The 20789-nt window shown below is 36.9% G+C and overlaps 1 protein-coding gene across 1 annotated transcript; it reads right to left on the reverse strand.

Annotated features, from left to right (window-relative positions):
- Positions 1 to 11839: 11839 nt before the first annotated feature.
- On the reverse strand, positions 11840 to 20122 carry LOC131166917 (protein BPS1, chloroplastic-like). The gene is made up of 2 exons (XM_058125556.1): positions 19815 to 20122; positions 11840 to 13123 (listed from the first exon to the last, which is right to left on the reverse strand). Exon 2 carries the CDS (start codon positions 13106 to 13108, stop codon positions 12053 to 12055), a length of 1056 nt encoding a protein of 351 aa, XP_057981539.1. The 5' UTR covers positions 13109 to 13123; positions 19815 to 20122; the 3' UTR covers positions 11840 to 12052.
- Between the last annotated feature and the right edge of the window lie 667 nt (positions 20123 to 20789).

The raw sequence follows: 20789 nt of genomic DNA on the forward strand, positions 1-20789 counted from the left end.
AAGGTTGAAAAGTTGTTTGACCATAGCCATATTAACTTTGAAAAATATAAAGTTGAGGAAATGCAGAGCTCCACACTCAAATTTTCATGCCTCATTTTATTCTAGAAACCAAATATGTCATAAATATTTACAGCCATACAACTTTAGTGGAGTTTTTTCCCGTTTTATAATTAAAAAGAAATAAAATATAAAATAACACTCTGATTGGGAAATTTTTTCCCAAAATAATGCTCACGTAATCTCGCAGCTTCATGCTGCAAGATTTAAACTATTGGCCACTCTGCTTTCGACGCGTGGCAAAGAGAGAAACAGGGGGTAGGTGACGCGTGGCGACGCTTGAAGAAATCTCGCAACTCCAAACTACGAGATTTAATGAGCCATCGAACTGAAACGTGATGCGTGGCTGCGAGATTTAATGAGGCATCGAACTGGAACGTGACGCGTGGCGGAAATCTCGCAGGACGAAGCTGCGAGATTTGCGCCTGACATCCATATCGTTCTGCGAGATTTGCTTCGTTTGCTGAATTCCTCCCCGAGCCTTCTCAGAACACAATATTGCAGAGGAGAAAAGTTGCAGACCTTCGAGCTTGCAGAGGACCGTTGCATTGGCAGGTTACCGTTCGAGGTGCAGGTGACCGTTCGGGCGAAGGCGAGGTGAGGCGAGGCTATTTAAGGGCCGAAGATGGGGTATGTTATTTATTATTTAGAAAAAAACGTGAATATTTTATTTAACTTACTGAGATTTACTGAGATTTATTTTATGTTTTGAGTTGGTTTGATATCATATTTGCGTTCCGACTATTTGGGTTGGTTGCTACATCTAGAGGAAGGCTAGTTTTTTTAATTAATAATTTCATTAACGTTTATGTCTCTAATAGTATTTGTATATACTCCGCATAATCATGTAAATTTTTAATAATTTAATCTGAATATTTTAAATAAAAAAAAAGTATATTGATCTAATATTTATGCTTCAAATTTTATCTTCAATATTTTAAATTTACATATTCATTAATATCAAGAAGAAATACTGTTTAGAACATTTGTTTGTTTGTATTTTTTGTGTTGTTTGTGGGTCTTAACTCACTTTGATAAGGTTCTTTAATTACAAAACCATTATTAGATGAATTGATCCATAATTTACATTATCTATTATTTGAGTGTACTAGTTATGCGTGTCTCCTTGATCATCAAGTATAAATTGAGACAAAGAGTTAGGATAGTTTAACATGTAATAGATATTTACATTATCAAAATGACTTAATTGAGATACTTTTCGCTGTCACACCAACTAAATTATTATAAAATTGTGGACGTAGAAAAAGTTAATCTTTTACCAATATTTATTATTTATTAGAGTCACATGAAAGAAAATGAAAAAAAATAAAAATTGTTGTTATTTTTAGACTTCTTACATGAGATAATTATTTAGATGAAAAAATCTAACTCTGTGTTTTTCCGTAATAATTGTTTTACGTTTCACAATAAGTACAAAGATTTTTTAAAAAATAACATGAAATAATTTATGAATAAATATCGCGAAAATCTAATATGTTTTAATAGTTGCAAAGATAGGAATAAAATTTTCTATTGTATAATTATCTAATAGTAACAAATAAGTTGTAGTTTGTTGATCTATTAATGCTTAATAATAAAGTTAAAAGGTTAAATTTAAGTTAATTTAACTTGTTCAACATTAGTCTTATATACTCATATTGAGCGTGCTCCATGCCAAAATCATACAAATTTTTTTGTTAGAGTACGATCCGATCTACTACACATGACTATGATTTGTTTGTGTTTGGAATTTGATAATATAAACTATATAAATGACAAAACGTAATTGGTTAACTAGTTGCCTTCGTGAGATAATTATTTAGATGTATCATTGTAGTGTCATCTTCATCAAGCTTTTCGCATCACTTCTCTATATTGACTTATCAAAATTTGTAAATTATATTGTATTTGATGACACAAATTTGAAACTTTATATATAAATTTGTTAAAATTTAGATAAAATTCAACATAACCTAAACTTGAATCATAACTAATGTGTGGATTCTCACTCCTCCCAAATTTTGTTTAAGAAAAAATAGAAAAATGAATCTCATTTTCTTTCTTATGTATAAAAAATAACTTTCTAAATTAGTGATAAGATGAGTTCATTGGAGATAAATGATATATTAAAAATAATTTTTTATTAATGTTTGGAAGCAATGTGAATATGATAGTGGCATGCATATAAGTTGAAGGAATTATAAGTTAATTATTTAGTATACACTCAATGGCACATGATGTTTTGGAGCTTTTGAATCTATATTTGAGATATGTATATACATACATATATATATATATATAATTAATTTTATTATATAATATAAATATAAAACGTTAATTAATTTTTATGAAATATTAAATAAATATTTATGACACACGCATTACTTGAAGGTTTGCTTACAAAAAAGTTTCAAAGATATTATATGTTATATCTAAAAGTATTTGTTTTCTAAGCGCGAATTTAAATGCCTCCTGCATGGCTGATGCAGTTATGTGAATTGCATGCTGGTAGATATCATAGGTTCTCGCATGCTTAAACTATATTATTATATTGTCTGCAAACGTTTAAGGGTCATTGTAAAAATGGGTAAATGTTCAAATTACACTTGGCATGCTGCCTAAATTTCGATACGACTTTTCGTAGAGAAGTCAGAATTGCATGCAAGAATATTTTCAAAGTGACAAGTTAAACATTTAGAAAATATTGCATGCACATGAACGTATTGAAAATAATTTTTGTTCACTATTCACTTAGCATACGACTTATACATAAAATTATTGTTTTGCGTAGGTCTTTTATATTTACCGAGTGTCAATCTAGATGGCAGGAAGTTCAAGCAGTATTTCGGTTCCGGTATTGTTGTACATGGGGAGTAACATTATAACCAGACAAACCGGTGTTAGTTATAGTATTCTGCCAATTCAACCTATTAGAATTGGTCATAGGTGTAAATTAACTAAATTGCATACGAAGATATACAAGTATTTGCATATTGATCTAAATCAATATGCATTGCAGCTAACCGCAAGATACCCGATTAAGGGCCATCATGATACAATCTTCTATGAGGTTGTTCCCGTAACTAGTGATTACGGTTTGCGCATGGTGTTGGATGCACACTACGTAGGGACGACATATTTGACTGTGCAACTGTATGTCGAACTCATTCCTCAGATGGGTGTCGTCGCACATGGGCAGCCGGGAACGTCTATTGAGCACGTGGTTGAAGCGGAGGAAGAGGATGCAGATGTTGGTGGGATGCCTATTGTGGATATGAACGAATGTCCACGATCGTCATTCGAGGCGCAGACGTACGAAGGAACTACTATTCATACGAATTATTATGGTGTTTGCGATGATGTTTCAGTAGAACAACCAGGATCGTTGTTCGCAATAGCGAACAACGCACTGGACGTGGGGATGAACATCATAAACGATGTTCATTTACAAGATGACACGTACGAGGAGGAAATTGGTGAAGGGACGAACGAGTTCCCCGATGATGTCGACCCACCCCCCTGTCAGTCAAACGATGGCACATATACGGCAGATTTCATGGAGGAACCTCCTATGTATGGTGTAATTGACGTAGATGCTGCAGATTTGTCCCATGGTGACGAGCTTCCTATACGGGTAACTCGTTGGGATGAATCATCAGAACTGAGTCAAGGGATGCTATTCGGGTCGAAAGATCAATTGATAGCTGCTGTGTGAATATACCACGCTCGAACGCACCATGACTTCCACGTCCTGCAGTCAACCCACTATTATGGGTTGTTAGGTGTAAGAAATCTAAATGCAGTTGGAGACTGCGTGCGATGTATCGTCAGAAACATCGATTCTTCGAAATCACTCAATATGGTGGTCCGCATACATGCTTGAATGAACTCCTCTCGCAAGACCATAGCCAAATCATGTCGTCCCTTATTGCTAAGGAGATTGTGAATATGATAAGGGGTGATGCGTCGACCTCATTCGCTACATTGAAAGAATTCATAGATCGTCGTTTCGGCTATTCCATCTCATATAAAAAAATTTGGTTAGGAAAACAGAAGGCAATTGCCCAAGTATTCGACGATTGGGAGAAGTCTTATCAGACGTTGCCTAGGTGGATGGAAGCAATGTGCACTTATAATCCTGGTACTGTCGTCAAGTGGAGGTGGAACCCTATACCAGGCAGCGATCAGACCGTAACATTTGCATCAGTCTTTTGGGCGTTCGCAGCATCTATTCAGGGTTTTCCCCACTGTCCTCCTATGATATGTATAGATGGGACACACTTGTACGGTAAGTACAAGGGAAAACTCCTTATTGCGACGTGCCCGGATGCAAATAGGCAAATATTTCCCCTTGCATTCGCTATTGTGCAAGAGGAAAGTTTGGACACATGGAATTGGTTTCTGTGTTGTCTTCATTCCATTACCGATAGGGACGACATTTGCCTTATATCAGATAGGCATCCAGGGATCATCGTTACAGTGTCTCACAATCCCGATTGGCAGCCACCGTGTGCGCACCACCGATTCGGCCTTCGACACGTTGTAAGCAACTTCAGCATGAAAGTGCACAGTGTCAATATGAAGCAAATGACTGAGCGCGCGGGAAGGGAGCATCAAGTTAGAAAGTTTAACATGTGGATGGAGAAGATCTTCGATGAGGGTGGGGAACCCGCGAAGGCGTTCTTTGATCAAATCGCTCCTCATATGTGGACTCAGTGCCACGACGGGGGGCAGAAGGTATGGGAACATGACGACAAACCTCGTCGAATGTTTCAACGCCATCCTTAAGGGCGCTCGTAGCCTCCCAATCACTGCCCTTGTGCAACTGACATTTTATCGTGTTGCACATTATTTCCACAGTCGACGGGAGGCTACTCATAATGCTATATTAGGAGGAAATGCATTCACTCCTCATATATTGCTGGCGATGGAAAGAAGGAAGTTGAAGGCGACTGGACATCGCGTGACGACGTTCAACCGGTGTAGAGGTAATTTTAGTATCACGACTGCGCAGTTGGGACCTCATAAAGGAAACAACGTGCAAACGCTACGCATTCAGGATTTGCACGTCTGCTCATGTGGGAAGTGGCAAGCCTTACACTTTCCATGCTCCCACCTTCTCGCTGCATGTGCGGAGATACGACTCAACGCCATGCAGTACGTTGAGCCTTGTTGGAGCACCGCCGAACATTATGCGACATATGCGGTGGATTTTCAGCCGATTATGCACGAGGCGTACTGGCCAGCATCATCGTTGCCGACTATACAGGCAAATCCAGCGTATGCTCGACATAAAGGTCGTCCAAGGAGCTCCCGTATACACAATGAGATGGACGCTAGGGAAGGTAGGAAAAGGAGCACGTGCAGTATATGTCATCAAGAAGGGCATAATCGCATAAGGTGTCCGAGAAGGACCCACTCGGGCGATGCAGCTGGACCGTCGCGTTGATATCGTATGCAGTTTTATACTATTTCACACAGTTTTTTTTTTGTATATACCTATTCTGATGCAAAGATGCATTTCCAGGATTGATCTAGGGCCGTCCGATCCGAGCGTCTTGATGATGGGCGATCATCACAGGGCCAGCCGAGCATGGGCTGATGGGCATGCGGAGCCCCTGTGCTGCCGAGGGGGCACGCAGTTTGCCGAGCGTTGGTTAAAGGCAGACCCCCGCATTGTCCAGCTGATACGCGATGCAGGGTTTTATGGCATTTATCGGATTGCTCATATCCAGCTTGATTGGCATCTTGTCACATCATTGGTGGAGCGATGGAGACCCGAGACACACACGTTCCACCTACCTCATGGCGAGGCCACCGTCACATTAGAGGACGTAGCTGTTTTGTTCGGGTTGCCGATTGATGGGCGAGCTGTCATTGGTCGCACTGCCAGACCAGTGGAGGGACCTACAGACCGTCAGGGTCGACTCGCCCTGCGTACAATGTGCGAGCGTTTGTTAGGCGTCGTTCTGCCTGACAGCGAGTTGGTTGGTGCACGCATCCGTATGCGGTTCTTTGAAGGGGATGCGTTTCGTGAGCTCCCGGCACATGCATATGTTCAGACGATAGCATGCCACGCACGAGCCCACTTGTTGCGTTTGATTTGTGGGGTGATCTTCTCGGATGTTTCCAGCAGTTATGCGCATCTGATGTTCCTTCCACTCCTTGAGGACTTCGGAGCGTGTCACTCGTATAGTTAGGGGTCAACCACTTTGGCGTGGTTGTACAGGGAGATGTGTTGTGCCGCGCACCACTCGAAGACACAGATTGCGGGCCCCCTTCGCTTACTCCAGGTTTGGGTTTGGGAGAGATTTCCTTCATTCGCGCCTACGCGGCGAGGTTTCCTGCAGATTGAGAGGGGTCAGGACGGTCGTTCGGTTGATCCTCTCCCACTCGCATATCGGTTAGTACCAATTTTATCTATCTATCCTCATTCACTCTATAACTATTATGAATACTAATTCATAATATGTAGTAGTCTTGTATTTGGGAACTTACGTATCATCTTATACAGATGGAGAGACGACTTGAGGGCATCAATGGTTGCGCTTCACACATTGTCCTGGTACAGGTTCGAGTTGGACATGCATCGGGAGCATGAGGTATAAATCAGTTAAAGTATAGCACATGATATTATTTCTTTCTTTCTTTCAGTTGTGTATAGTCCGCTTAACTTTTTGTTTTGTCTAACTGCAGTTTATATGGATGCCCTACACAGAAGAGATTTTAGCCGACCTACCGCCTGCCTATGCAGACAGAAGGGACCTGTGGGTAACTCGAGTGCCACTCATATGCTTTCATATTATTGAGTGGTATCTTCCCGATCGAGTCATGCGACAGTTCGGGTTTCGACAGGTCATTCCCGCCCCATTTATGACTTCGGGGGTAGATATTGTTGGGGACGATCTCCACGGCATGGATGGGCGCGGTCGAGGGGTCACAAACTGGTCGAGTACACACGCGATATTCGTCACTGCGTGGGAGCATCGGCGAGACTACATCGTACGAGGAGTGGCAGAGCACAGTCCGATGCGTCTAAATGACCCATACTTCACTTGGTATAGGTCTATCACATGCCGCTTTGTCGACAGGACCGCAGCTGTATATTTGAGCCTCGTAAGAAAATTAATGCCACAACTCATTTTATTATATATACGTTCCGATTTGAATGCGTTAATAATATATGTTCATATCCTGCAGGCTGACATAGTCATTGAGGCAGACCAGATTTCGTTGGATCCTGCGATCCACCGATTGATGAGTGCTGCACTAGACCTCGTCCACGAGGACAGTCGACGGATCCCAAAATGAGGAGGTCGGCCTGATGTACCAGCACGAGGAGGTCGACCAGCTCTAGTACGAGGAGGACAACATGCCTCCTCTAGTTGTCCAGGGACTCCCATGTCCTCCCCACCAATCGTACAGGCCGAGTACTTGTTCAGCCTGTCAGCGCCTTATGAGCCTTTCACTGCAGCTCATATTGCCGGACCGTCGAGCAGACCGACTGATGCCCCATCCGACTTTGCTGCTACCCCATCCATGTCATTTTTATTGGACAATCTTTTCGATGGGGTGGAGGTCGATGCACCCCCTATGCCGCCTCGTTCTCGTCCCGAGACATCGTATCATTTCTCATCGCGTGCGCTCCGCATGGCTGATGATGATGATGCAGCACCTCTTGGGGGAGAGGATTCACATCCAGCACGACGGGACAGGACACCTGATTATGCTGACGAGCAGGGAGAGGGTAGACGCAGACGACAGCCACCACGACCCCGGAGACGACCTCGCTGCGGCACGGAGTAGTTTAGCACTATTTTAATTGCATTTTATTTGTATGTATATCATTGATTGTTTTGATTTCATTTGTATATAATTGATTATTTTTTTTATTCTTTTGTATATATCATTTAATAATTCGTATCTCTAAAGAATTCAATACTGCCAAATCTAAAAAATGACACATAATTCGTATCATCTAAATTTGCATGTCTAGTTAAGTTAATTCCTTAAATTGAATTTTCTTTTACTGCAAAATTCGTATTACTAAAATTTGTATGTCTGCATGCATTTACGTGCGTTGTCAGATCCAAACGTGTTTCAGCACTCTAAACATTTACACGTTAATCTGCCCTCACCATCATATACTACATGCACCGAAAATCTTAGGGAGCACTTAATATATGTTCTCTCCATTAAACTCCTAGTAAATTTGTCTTAAAGTATATTAATTAATTACGTATATTAATTTTAATAAAAAAATATTATTGCTTAAGTGATATATTAATTTTGAGAGTATGTATATCCTTAATTAAAGTTTATTTCATGATTTCTTTAAACTTATACTTTAATTGACTATCCAAATTTAAAGTTCAAACTGCATGTAGTTACAACATGTAAGAATCGTTAATTTTGCATTTGAATTTAAATTTTTATAATTAGAAAAAGTTTAGTATGGTTTTCTCTACATTCATGAAAATAATATTTTAATGAACGTATTCGAGTAAGAAATTAAAAATATATAAAATAAAAATATATTTTAAAATTTTTATATAAATTTAGAAAATAAAAAATTAATTTGATATTTTTACAATTATTTGAAAAATTAAAAATATTTGTTTCCACACGCAAATAATGTTACATTTTTTTTTATTATCTTTTAATTTTATATAAATAATATTGTACTTTCATTTTTACACACATGCGTCAAGGCGAGAGAGGTCCAATTTTTGAACTTGAAAGAAAATAATAATAAATCTCGTTCTCATGAAATATCCCTGCCTTCTTCCTCCTTTCTCACAGTGCAGCTTATTATTAACTTGTACCGCAACCTGGCAAATTGAACTATATATTCTGTGTTTTGAATATTTCATATATTTTAATTTAGCAATAGATATGCCTTTTGTCAAAGGAATTATAGAGATAATTATTATTTTTGTTTTTTAATTAGACTCACTTTTTTAAAAATTTAATTATTTTAATATGAATAGGTGACTAAGACAAAAAAGCATTCTAACAATAATCCAATTTGACCCAAATCCTACTTTCAAACACCAAAAGGATTGGTCAAAATAATTGGTTTAGTATGCGGATAGTCAAAATATAATAAAAAAGAGTAAAAACAAAAAAATTAAGACGTACGAAGAGGTATTGATGCTGCTATTATCTTTCATACACTCCTTAGAGAGACTATATGCATCTAATATAATATTTATAATTACATATGTAAATTAGAGTCTTAATGCTGCTAACTGAGTCCGTCATACTTGTTTTCAAGTTGATTAAACTTGTGTTAGAAATAGTCACACTCCTTACACGATTAGCTTTTGTCAACTCACGATACTCACGGATCAAATTTCATTATCTATTTCCCATTAATTTTGCATGTGCTCTACAGAGCTTCAATCTTACTTAAAACTTTTTTTTTTTTGTTATTTATTTCTTTAGATAAAATTTAATTTTTTAAAGTTATAATTTAAATTTAATTATAACTTTCCCTTTTTACAAATTTAAATTTAAATTTGTCTTGCAAAATGTTTAATTGTTAATTTTAAATATTACATCCAATAAACATTTTGCAGCATTATAATTATTAGGCATTTTTATAACTTATTGAGAAATTTATTTTTTCTAATTATATTTTTAGAAAATTTTGAAATAATACAAATTATTTTGTCATAATTAAAGAATTAGTTGGCACAAAGCATCAAAGCATTCAATTCGAAATTTTTGTTCGGTCTCTAATCCACTCATTTTAAAATATCATTTTATTAAAGACAAATTTTGTTATTCCACATGCATTTAATAGTTAACTAACAAAATATTCATTTCGTCAATAAAATTAAATTATAAGAAATTTTGTAGTATTTTTTGTAAATTCAGGGGTTAGAATCATATTTTGAAATTTTTTTTTGCATTTTATCCAAATTTCTATGACAAAATACTTATTTATAATCAATAATTTCTTTTATGTAATTTTTTTTTAAAAATTATATATTTACAATTTAAAAATTAAAATTTAAGTTTAAATTATATTTTTAAGGGAAAGTTATGATTAAATTTATTAAAAGGGAATGTTTATTATTTAAATTTAAATTTACAAAAAAGGGGAGTAATTAGAGCCGTAAATCTCGCAGGACTAACCTGTGAGATTTTCCCACTGTCACGTGTCACCACCATGTTCGTCTGAGTCTTTAAATCTCGCAGCATGAAGCTGCGAAATTTTTTCTGCACTGTGCCACACGTCAGCTTCTCATTGGCTGCGCTTTTAAATCTCGCAGCATGAAGCCGCGAGATTATATAAGTATTATTTTGAGAAAAAATTTCTCAATCAGAGTGCTTTTTTATATTTTATTTCTTTTTAATTATAAAAGAGGAAAAAACTCACTTTAGTGCATCAACCTACATGGCCTTCCACTTTAGACCAGTCAAAAGTTACGACTGCATTTCAACTACTCCAATGACTTGACCCCAGTCCTCCATTCTAATAATGTGTTTGACCCATGTTGCAAATTTAGAAATGGGGAGCCTCAACTTAGAAGTTGGTATTTTTTGGAGGACAAATTTTAAAAAAGTTAGAAGTTATTTTCAAAATAATTACCCATAAAAGAATGATCAAAATACACCAACTTGCCAACTAAACAAAAGTTTGTCTAAAGCTACATCTTAATTCGATTGACAAATGTAAGCAGCATTAAAGCCCATGTTCCCCATGCCATACCCACCATTACACCCTTTTTCAAATGCCCTTTGCATTTCTTTCTAAAGTTTGAATTGAAAACCTTCAACACAAATACCTCCCGAGACCTTCAACAATACAAATTATCTTCAGCTCAAACCAATTGGGGGACAGGGTGTATGTCCCATGGCAGACAAATATCAACCGTAAAGATGAAAAGTGATTTTGTTCGATTGTGTGAACACACACAACATGAAAGAAAAGTCATAATACTTCAAGCATTTCCTAGCACATGCTTCCCATCCTCTGCTTTCTTGAAGGCCTTCCGATCTACATTGGCAAATGATGTGTCTCGTCAATAGGCTGCCCAATGCATTGCACATTACTTCCCATCCTCTGCTTTCCTGAAGGCCTTCCAACTACCCACTGATTCCCCTAGTCGATAGCCCCTCGTTTACATTGGCAAACGCTGTCTTGTCAATATGCTCCCATAGTGGGGGAACCTTGCAGCTTCTTGCGTACTCCTCGAGCAAAATCCTAGAGCCCTGCTTCTTTCTGAAAATCTGGAACCACGACCACACTCACCATTCGAAATGCCACTCCGCATCCAGCTGGTGTAAAACAAGAACAGTGAGATGATGTAGAACCATTCACCCACTACTAAGCATATGTAAAAACATATTGCCCAGTAGTTTACCCGCAACGAGGGAAACCCATCAACCAGCCTTCCGTGGAAAGGGCTAAAGCATCGAGAAGCCAAAGCAAATGCTTTTTCGCAGGACTGGTATGATCAGTGACGTTGTATTTGGTCTTAACGAAATTCTGACCTCAAATTAGAATTTGTGTAGGGTTCAACAAAAGTCTGTGCAGTTATATATTTCATTTCATTCAGCACAAAGGCCAAATCTAAGTTCCAAACTCCAAAATTACAAAACATGGGGTAAGAGAACCACATATTCAAATTTCATGAACATATAGCATAACTACCTTGGGCTGGTGGGAGCAGAGGTCTTTAGATGGTCTTCCGAGTAAGCTAGAGAGAGAAAATAAGGCACAAACCATTTCTTAACTTTTGAAAATTATCATGCAAGAGGAAAACTTGTATAGAAACAATACAAATCCATTTATATATAATTAACATTACATAACAGGAAATACTAATAAAGACCCAAACCACGGTCATAGGGTGGACATTACAAGCTACACCATATTGACTACAATACTCCAAATGGAATGGTATATTTTCATCAATCATATAGCAGAAGACCTCATACCTAAACCATATTTGTACAGGAGAATTTCCTTGTTTCACGAGAATCATCTAGCAGCTTGCTCTTCTCTCTTGTTCTCTACCACTGGGACAGAGATATTGCTGCTCTCTCTTATATTACAAAGCAATGCATCACGCCCAGTTAAAACAATCTGAAAGAAACCATCCACTTCCTTTGTAAGAAAATCTAATCCTTGCGAAAGCTTATCTGCCCCCTTCTCTAGATCCAAAATAGATTTCTCAAAAGCTTCAGCTTCAACAGAGCACGCCCCGTCCTGGATCATGGGATACAACTGCTTCACACACATGTCAACTGCTTCAAGCTCCTTTAATATTGCAACTCTTCCACTGGAAAGTACTCCTCTTATCACCTCATTTACACTAGTCTGCAAATCAGTAAAAGCTTCTGCCCACAAAAATGTGCCAGGAATCTGCAAATCCGTCATTTTTGCAGAACCAGAGAAGGCAGCAGCAAACACACTGCAGACAAACACAGTTGAAACCTTCACCCCATAAATAGCATGCATCAAAACCTTTCCTTTGGATGAGTTTTTAACCTTAGGCAGGCTAAGTGATTCAATGAGATCATCTAAGATAGTATGATAGTTCTCAAGTCTGGAGTTCTTTGAGCCAAGATGCTGACTCCAACCATCAAATGAAGAACGAGCCCGCACAAACTGATTTGAAGAGGAGGAATTCAAATTATGCAATGCACACTGAAGCAAAAGATGCCCTTGGTTAAGATGTGAGATCTCAGAGCTGAAACCAATGCAGATATCCAGCAACTTGACACTGTCATCCAAGTACACATCTATCCATTTATCTTCCCAATCACACATTGGGAGCTCGAGTGCAGTAATCAGGGTTTTAATGTCAGTATGAGTTTCACAAAGTGACTCCATTGCTAATCTCATCCATGAAAAGCTTAAAATGTCACTGCTATCAGTTGCCTTAAGCTTTCTCAGCCTCATTGCCAAGGTTTCCTCAAAAGTGTTCAATAGAGCAAGAAGCCTTGGATTCAAAGAGGAGCTCTTTGGTAGTATCATCCGAAAAGGATTTCCAAATGGGAAGAAAGGTCGATGTGGATCCTGTGGACGACTCATTTCAATGTATTTTACCTGGAAAGTCAAGAAAGCGCAAGATGAATTCAGATGGCATGAACAACTCAATTACTGCAGCTAGAATCTATGGCTAAACCACAATGACAACAAAAGTAATGACAAATAAGCCTTATTCCTAACTATTTGAAGTCAGTCATGTGATCCTTTTTTTCTATTAACAAAAATTTAAGGATATCCTCTCAGTTTAAATGAATGAAATTGAAGTAGATCTCTACTATTAATTAAAGGAAGCATAGGTGGTTTTCAATCATCTTTCTCTTCTTTTTTTCAATCATCTTTCCAAAAATATTCTCAATTTACAAGCTTCTTATAATTACAACATTTACAAAACATGGACATATAAATAATTTCAAAAAATTATTTTTATTTTAAAATTTAAACAAATATTATTCAATTTTTCTTTTACTTAAAGAAATGCTTCTCAAGATTCACATTTATACAAAATCCTTTCTTAACCTAACTTCTCTCAAGTAGTCACTCGTCCTTCTCAGAATACTGAGTTCTCATGGTAGTGAATTCATTCTCTAAACATGCCTTTTCTTAGTTTCTGAGAATAATCATTACACACAAAAGATTATCATGCGCTTGTTCAGAGAATGTCTTAGAAACATTTAAATATTCTAATAATGGAATTTTTCTACAAATTAAAATATATTCTGCCATATTTACATAACAAATATAAATGCACAAGTGCAAATTTGCAACAGCTTTATTTAGAATTGACTTCTAAACACCCCCCTCTCCGCCCACACAAACATACGCACTAATAATTAACAAATAACAATACAAACTTTATATTAGCCCTACATTATGAAAAGCCAGACAACAGCAGCAGCAGTTTATTCGTGCATCAAAGCTGCCCAGCCCAGACAAGTCAGCAAGTTTCAAGTTAGAACAGAAAATATGTTATATTGACAGCATGTAGTTAATTAGTTTTTTTTTTTTTTACCAGATTCATACATGAATCTGTTATAGCTGTTAAGTTGAGAGTATATATATATATATATATATATATACAGTTGTATAATTATTAATTCAATCAATGAAATCAGTTTTTTTGTTTTATCAAGATTGATTTCTCATATGGTATTAGAGCATCTTATTCTCCATTATCATCTTCTTAGAGTTTTTCTCAAGTTTTTCACCATTGCTGTGTTCTACAAGCTTCTCAAGCTTCTTCAATGACGGAAACAGTAGCAGCTAATGCTTCCAACACAGAGGCTTCATCTTCTTTACATTTACAAGATTCATATAATCTTAGTGATCCTCAGTTCTTGCAACCTGGAGGAAATCCAGGAGCAATTCTCACTTCTCAACCATTGATTGGGGCAGAAAATTATCCTGCTTGGGCAAGATCAGTGAGGAATTATCTAATTGCCAAAAACAAGTTAGGATTTATTGATGGATCTTTAACCATATCTTCACCATTGGTGAATTCTCCAAATGTTGTTCAAGCATGGGTTTGTGCTGACAATACGGTAGGTACATGGATCATTAATTATGTATCACCAAAGCTTCAAGGAAGCATTATCTATGGAGATACAGCTTTAGAAATTTGGACTGATCTTCGAGACACTTTCAATCAAGGAAATGGGACCAAGATCTTCAATATTCAAAAGCAAATTGCTGAGATTCATCAGGGAGAGCAATCACTCACTGATTATTTCACTCAGCTCAAGATCTTGTGGGATCAATTGCAGAATTTGAATCCATCTCTTCAGTGTACTTGTGGTCAGTGTGTGTGTGGGATCAATCAAAGTTGCAGAATCTTCAAGCCAAGGAGTCCACCATGAAATTTCTCATGGGAGTGAATGATGTTTTCTCTCAAGTAAAAACTCAAATTTTGTTGATGGATCCTTTGCCTTCTGTCAACAAGGTTTATTCTTAGTTCATTCAAGAAGAAATGCAGAGGTTTGTGCATAATATTGTTAGAGTTGAATCCACTGCCCTAGCAACCAAGAACTCAGGAACTAATTTTAAAGGCAAAGAAAGGCCTTTATGCACTCACTGTGGAAAGTTAGGCCACACTGTGGACAAACGCTATAAGTTGCATGGTTTTCCACCAGGATTCAAGTTCAAGAACAATAAAAATGCCACTGCTCATCAAATTTCATCTAATATTGAACTCATTCAAAGAAATAATTCTACTAGAGTTACTAATTATGCTTCATCAAAGTCTGTATCTCAAGCTCCAGCTTTCACTCATGACCAATACCAACAACTTCTGACATTAATTGGTTCTTGTTCTACTCCACAATTACCTAAAGATCAAGAACTTCATGTTGCTAATGCTGTGTCTTGTCCATCAAATGTTGTTGCAAGTAACTACAAGCATTTTGTTTTTTCTGCTAAAGTTGTTAACAGACGAGCTTATGATCTTCATACATGGGTTATTGATACTAGTGCAAGTGATCATATAGTGTGTTCCATTCAAATGTTAACTCCTTATACTGAGATTTCACATACTATGGTTAAAATGCCTAATGGGGAAGCAACTATTGTTATACACATTGGCATTATTCAACTTTCTTCTCACATAATCCTTCACAAAGTTCTTTGTGTACCCTCTTTTACTTTTAATCTTTTATCAGTCAATGCCTTAACCAAATCTCAACCTATATATTTTGTTTTTCTGTCACAATTTTGTTTTCTATAGGACCTTACGTGTTGGAGCATGATTGGAATGGGCAAAATGCATGATGGTTTGTACTTATTACAAGATTCGAGCCTTTCTCAAGCCACTGCATCTTTTTCTGATTTATTTTCTAAGTAGAATCTCAAGGCTTTCTCTGCTGTTTGCTCTTCTTCTCTTTCTTCAAATGTGTTTTCACTTTGGCATTCAAGGCTTGGGCACCCTTCTGATGTAAAAGTTCTTCTTTGAGCAGTGTTTTACCTTTTCTTAAGAATTGCTGTAATAACTTTGTACTGTTTGTCCTTTGGCAAAACAGAAGCGAATTCCTTTTCCTTTCAATAATAATAAATGTGCTTATCCTTTTGATCTTGTTCATATGGATGTTTGGGGTCTTTTTTCTGTTTTAACCTCTAATGGTCACAAATATTTTCTCACTATTGTTGACAATGCTTCTAGAGCAACTTGGGTTTTCTTGCTCAAAAATAAATCTGAAGTCAGACCACTTATTGTATCTTTCTATAACATGATTCTCACTCAATTTGGAACCAAGATTAAATCCATTAGATCGGATAATGCCTTAGAATTTTGCTTTAATGATTTTTAAAGCTCTAAAGGAATTATTCATCAATTGAGTTGTGTTTACACTCCACACAAAATTCAGCTGTGGAGAGAAAGCATCAACACATACTTGCTACTGCTAGGGCATTACAGATTCAATCCAATGTTCCTCTCTCTTTTTGAGGTGATTGTGTCCTCACTGCAGTCTATTTAATAAATAGACTTCCATCCCCTTTTCTAAATCATAAAACACCTTTTGAATTTCTATTTCACAAACCTCCTTCCTATTCACATCTTAGGATTTTCGGTTGTTTGTGTTATGTTACCAATCTCACTCCTCATAAACACAAATTCACTCCTAGAGCCAGAAAGTGTGTTTTTCTAGGATATCCCTTCAATGTCAAGGGTTATAAACTCTTTGATCTTGATTCTCATACAATTTTTTTTGTCTAGGGATGTTGTATTTCATGAGTCAAGTTTTCCTTTTGCTTCAAATAACTCTTCTAAATGTGACAATCTTATTCCTTTACCTATCTTTCCTTCCATTCCTTATTCTGAGTCTCCGACTGTCCCTTCTTCTTCTTTACCTATTTCTAATGACTCCATTGCTCAAATTCATCAAGATTTTGATGACAATATTCATGAATTTCTTGATACACATGGTGTTTTTTATACATTTGACCAGCCTATTATTCTTAGAAGGTCTACCAGGCATACTAAACCACCATCTTACCTTGAGGCCTATCACTGTAATCAAGTCACATCAGCTGCCATTCCAAGATCTTCCATACATGCTTCAGGTACTTCTCATCCCATTCAATCTTATTTGTCTTATAATAACCTGTCTCCTTCATATAAATTTTTTTGTTGTACCATCTCTTCCATTTTTGAACCTACTTTTTATCACCAAGCTGTTGGTAACCCCAAGTGGCAGGCTGCCATGGTTGCTGAGATTTCAGCTTTGGAAGCTAATAATACTTGGATTGTTACTTCCTTGCCACCTGGTAAGAAGTCCATTGGTTGTAAGTGGGTGTATTAAGTGAAATACAAATCAGATGGTTCTGTTGAGAGATATAAGGCCAGGTTGATTGCCAAGGGTTTCACCCAAAAAAAGGGGCTGGATTACATTGACACTTTCTCACCAGTCGCTAAAATGGTCTCTGTCAAAACTATACTTCTTGTGGCTGCTGTGAAAGGCTGGTTTCTCAGCCAACTTGATGTAAATAATGCATTTCTTCAAGGAGATTTGAATGAAGAGGTTTACATGTCTTTTTCACCAAGTTTTCACAGCAAGGGGGAGCAATCTCAGGTTGTTCACAGCCAGGGGGAGCAGCCTCAATTGTTTTGTAAACTCAATAAATTACTCTATGGTCTTAAACAGGCTTCTAGAATGTGGTTTTCTAAGTTCTCAACTGCCTTAATTGATCTTGGTTTTGTTCAATCCAAGGCTGATTACTCTTTATTCACTAGGTAGCAAGGAGATTCATTTATTGTGTTGTTGGTTTATGTTGATGATGTTCTAATTGAAAACAATGATCAAAAGGGAGTTGAGGAGTTTAAAGTCTTGTTAAACAAGAAGTTCAAGTTGAAAGATTTAGGGAGTTTGAGGTATTTTCTTGGTTTGGAGGTAGCAAGAACAGCCAAGGGCATTTTCTTGTGTCAAAGGAAGTATGCTCTAGAAATTTTGGAAGATGTTGGCCTACTAGGATGCAAACCAGCCAAAGTTCCTATGGATCCTACTTTGAAACTTAGCAAACATGAAGGTGATGTGTTTAAATGATCCAAGTCAGTACAGAAGATTGGTTGGCAGGTTATTATGCTTAATTATTACTAGCCCTGACATTACATTTGTTGTTCACAAGCTCAGTCAGTTCATGGCAAAACCTAGAAAGCCTCATTATGCAGTTGCTCTTAAGGTACTTCTTTATATTAAAAATGAACCAGGGAAAGAAGAATTCTTTTATGCAAAATCAGAACTCCATGTCAAAGGTTTCAATGATGCAGATTGGGCATCATGCTCAGACACAAGACGATCTGTTACAGGATACTGCATTTTTCTTGGGGATTCATTAATTTCTTGGAAATCAAAGAAACAAGCTACTGTGTCAAGGTCTTCAGCTGAGGCAGAGTACAGAGCTGTGGCTGTAGCAACTTGTGAGATTGTGTGGATTCTTTATTTGCTAAGGGACTTGGCAGATTAGGCATTATAGAGAAGCAATGTTGTTTTGTGACAGCCAATCAGCTTTGCACATAGGGTCCAATCCAGTTTTCCATGAAAGGACCAAACATATAGAGATTGATTGTCACATTGTAAGGGATAAGGTCTTGGCTAAGGTGATTAAACTGAATCATGTGAGAACTCATTGTCAATTGGCAAATTTGTTGAGCATTGGGTTATAAACAATTTTCAGAGTTACTATCCAAGATGGGACTGTTTAACATTTGTTCTTCATCAGTCCATCTTGAGGGGGAGTATGAAAAGCCAGACAACAGCAGCAGCAATTTATTCGTGCATCAAAGCTGCCTAGCCCAGACAAGTCAGCAAGTTTCAAGTTAGAACAGAAAATCTGTTATATTGACAACATGTATTTTAGTTATTTAATTAGTTTTTTTTTTTACCAGATTCATTTATAGCTGTTAAGTTGAGAGTATATATATACAGTTGTATAGTTATTAATTCAATCAATGAAATCAGTTTTTTTGTTTATCAAGATTGATTTCTCATATACATAACTAATAACAATGCATTCATTCACTCTTTTTTTTTATTCATCCACTTCTTTACAAGTAAAACTTAATAAACTCACCCAGCTCATAAGAAACCATAGAATAACGCCATGGGAGCATAGAATAGCAGCCATTCGATTATCCCACAAAGACACTTAGATCTAATTTTAAAAAATTGGGAAATGAAAAGATAAAGCTTAAAATTGGTTCAAACTGTTCCAAATGAAGGCTCACGGACCCTCTACCTGGTTGCTAGGAAAAGTAAATTGGAAAAAAGAAAGAAATATCGATCTTCGATTCAAATCTTAACTTCAAAACTATTTTAGCTTCACTGAGAGAAGTTTCAAAGTCGCTTAGGGACAATAAAAATTGGAAGTATAGCATCACAAATGTCTATTCCTTCAATTTCTTTTCTAATCTTGAAATTTTCACGGTAATCAAACGTAGAGAAATGAACAAATTATTCCTCACAGCAGATCAAGCCCTATGAAACCAAACTATTACGGATATGCAATTCAAGCAAAATACACCAACAAACAAACAGATCTAAACCTAGCAGGCAAAACTCAACAAAATTCAACAAAGAATACCAACAAGCAAAGCAAATTAAATGCACATCCATTGAATCACCAACCAAAACGACCTTCAGACCCGATCAAAGCGATCAACAACAAACAAAAATAATGCTACAATCACAATTCAAATCCCAATCCCTGACCACGAGTACCTTCACACAACCAAAACTCTAGAAAGAAGGAGAAACCGCCGTACCTTTGGAACAATACTCGCAGATCGCCAAAAAGTTGCCGACGCGTAGAAACGCCTTTTGCTTTGTTGAAGTCCCCGGAGCCCTGAAGGGTTTTTTCTAAGAGACGGGGTGGGCAGTACTGCTGCCACAGGGGTCCGACGGAAGATTCGTGAAACTATCACACGTGGTACGAGATCATTGAATAGGCATATTGATGATGAGGCGCGCACTTCGATTGGTGCGTCATATTGTTTTCCTGAGCTGGCATACACTGGATCCCTCCTTCTTTTCTTCCTCACTTCATCCGCCGCATGACCCGTACCATGAGATATTTGTGAAGTCCAAGCAGCCAACTGTCCAACGGATATATCATATTTTCCTTTTTATTTTTCTTTTGTTTTTTTTTTAAATAAGGATCTCCTACCGTGGATCTGAGGCGTATACTAGGGAATATGTGGATGTTCAAGTAAACGAGAATCGTCCGTCCGATACCCAATCTAATGTTGGAAGGAACGGTTGCGATTTTGCCAGCGTGACGTTCCAGGAGATATTTTCTTGACTGGTCAACTAAATCGGATACTTCCAGATTTTTCGTTTTTAACACGGTTTGACTTTGCCCATAAAGTCATAAAATTTTTATTTTATTTATCGACAAAATAAAAGATATTATATAGCACTATAAATAGGTATTAAATGAAGAATAAAGATGCAATTGGATGCAATTTAATTTTTTTAATTTAGAAAAAATATAATAAAAATATCACATTAATTATTTAACATGTGCTATTATTAAAATAATGTTTTCTATGAGAATTTGAGCTGATTAATTAAAAACTAGTTCTATTGAGGTCAATCAGCTCTCAAGGAATCTACTAATTATAATTAAATTTACTTTTTTTTTTATATATTTTTAAAAATTGTTGCAACATTCGTGAAGAGTAATCTTTATTTGAATATTAATAGAAAAAATTCATTTGGAATAATGTTTTAGGTGAGAC

This window comes from Malania oleifera, chromosome 10, assembly GCF_029873635.1.
Source record: "Malania oleifera isolate guangnan ecotype guangnan chromosome 10, ASM2987363v1, whole genome shotgun sequence".
NCBI lineage: Eukaryota > Viridiplantae > Streptophyta > Magnoliopsida > Santalales > Ximeniaceae > Malania > Malania oleifera.

Excerpts from the sequence above, each read along its gene's own strand:
- LOC131166917 (XM_058125556.1), bottom strand. The coding sequence starts at position 13,108 with ATGAGTCGTCCACAGGATCCACATCGACCTTTCTTCCCATTTGGAAAT.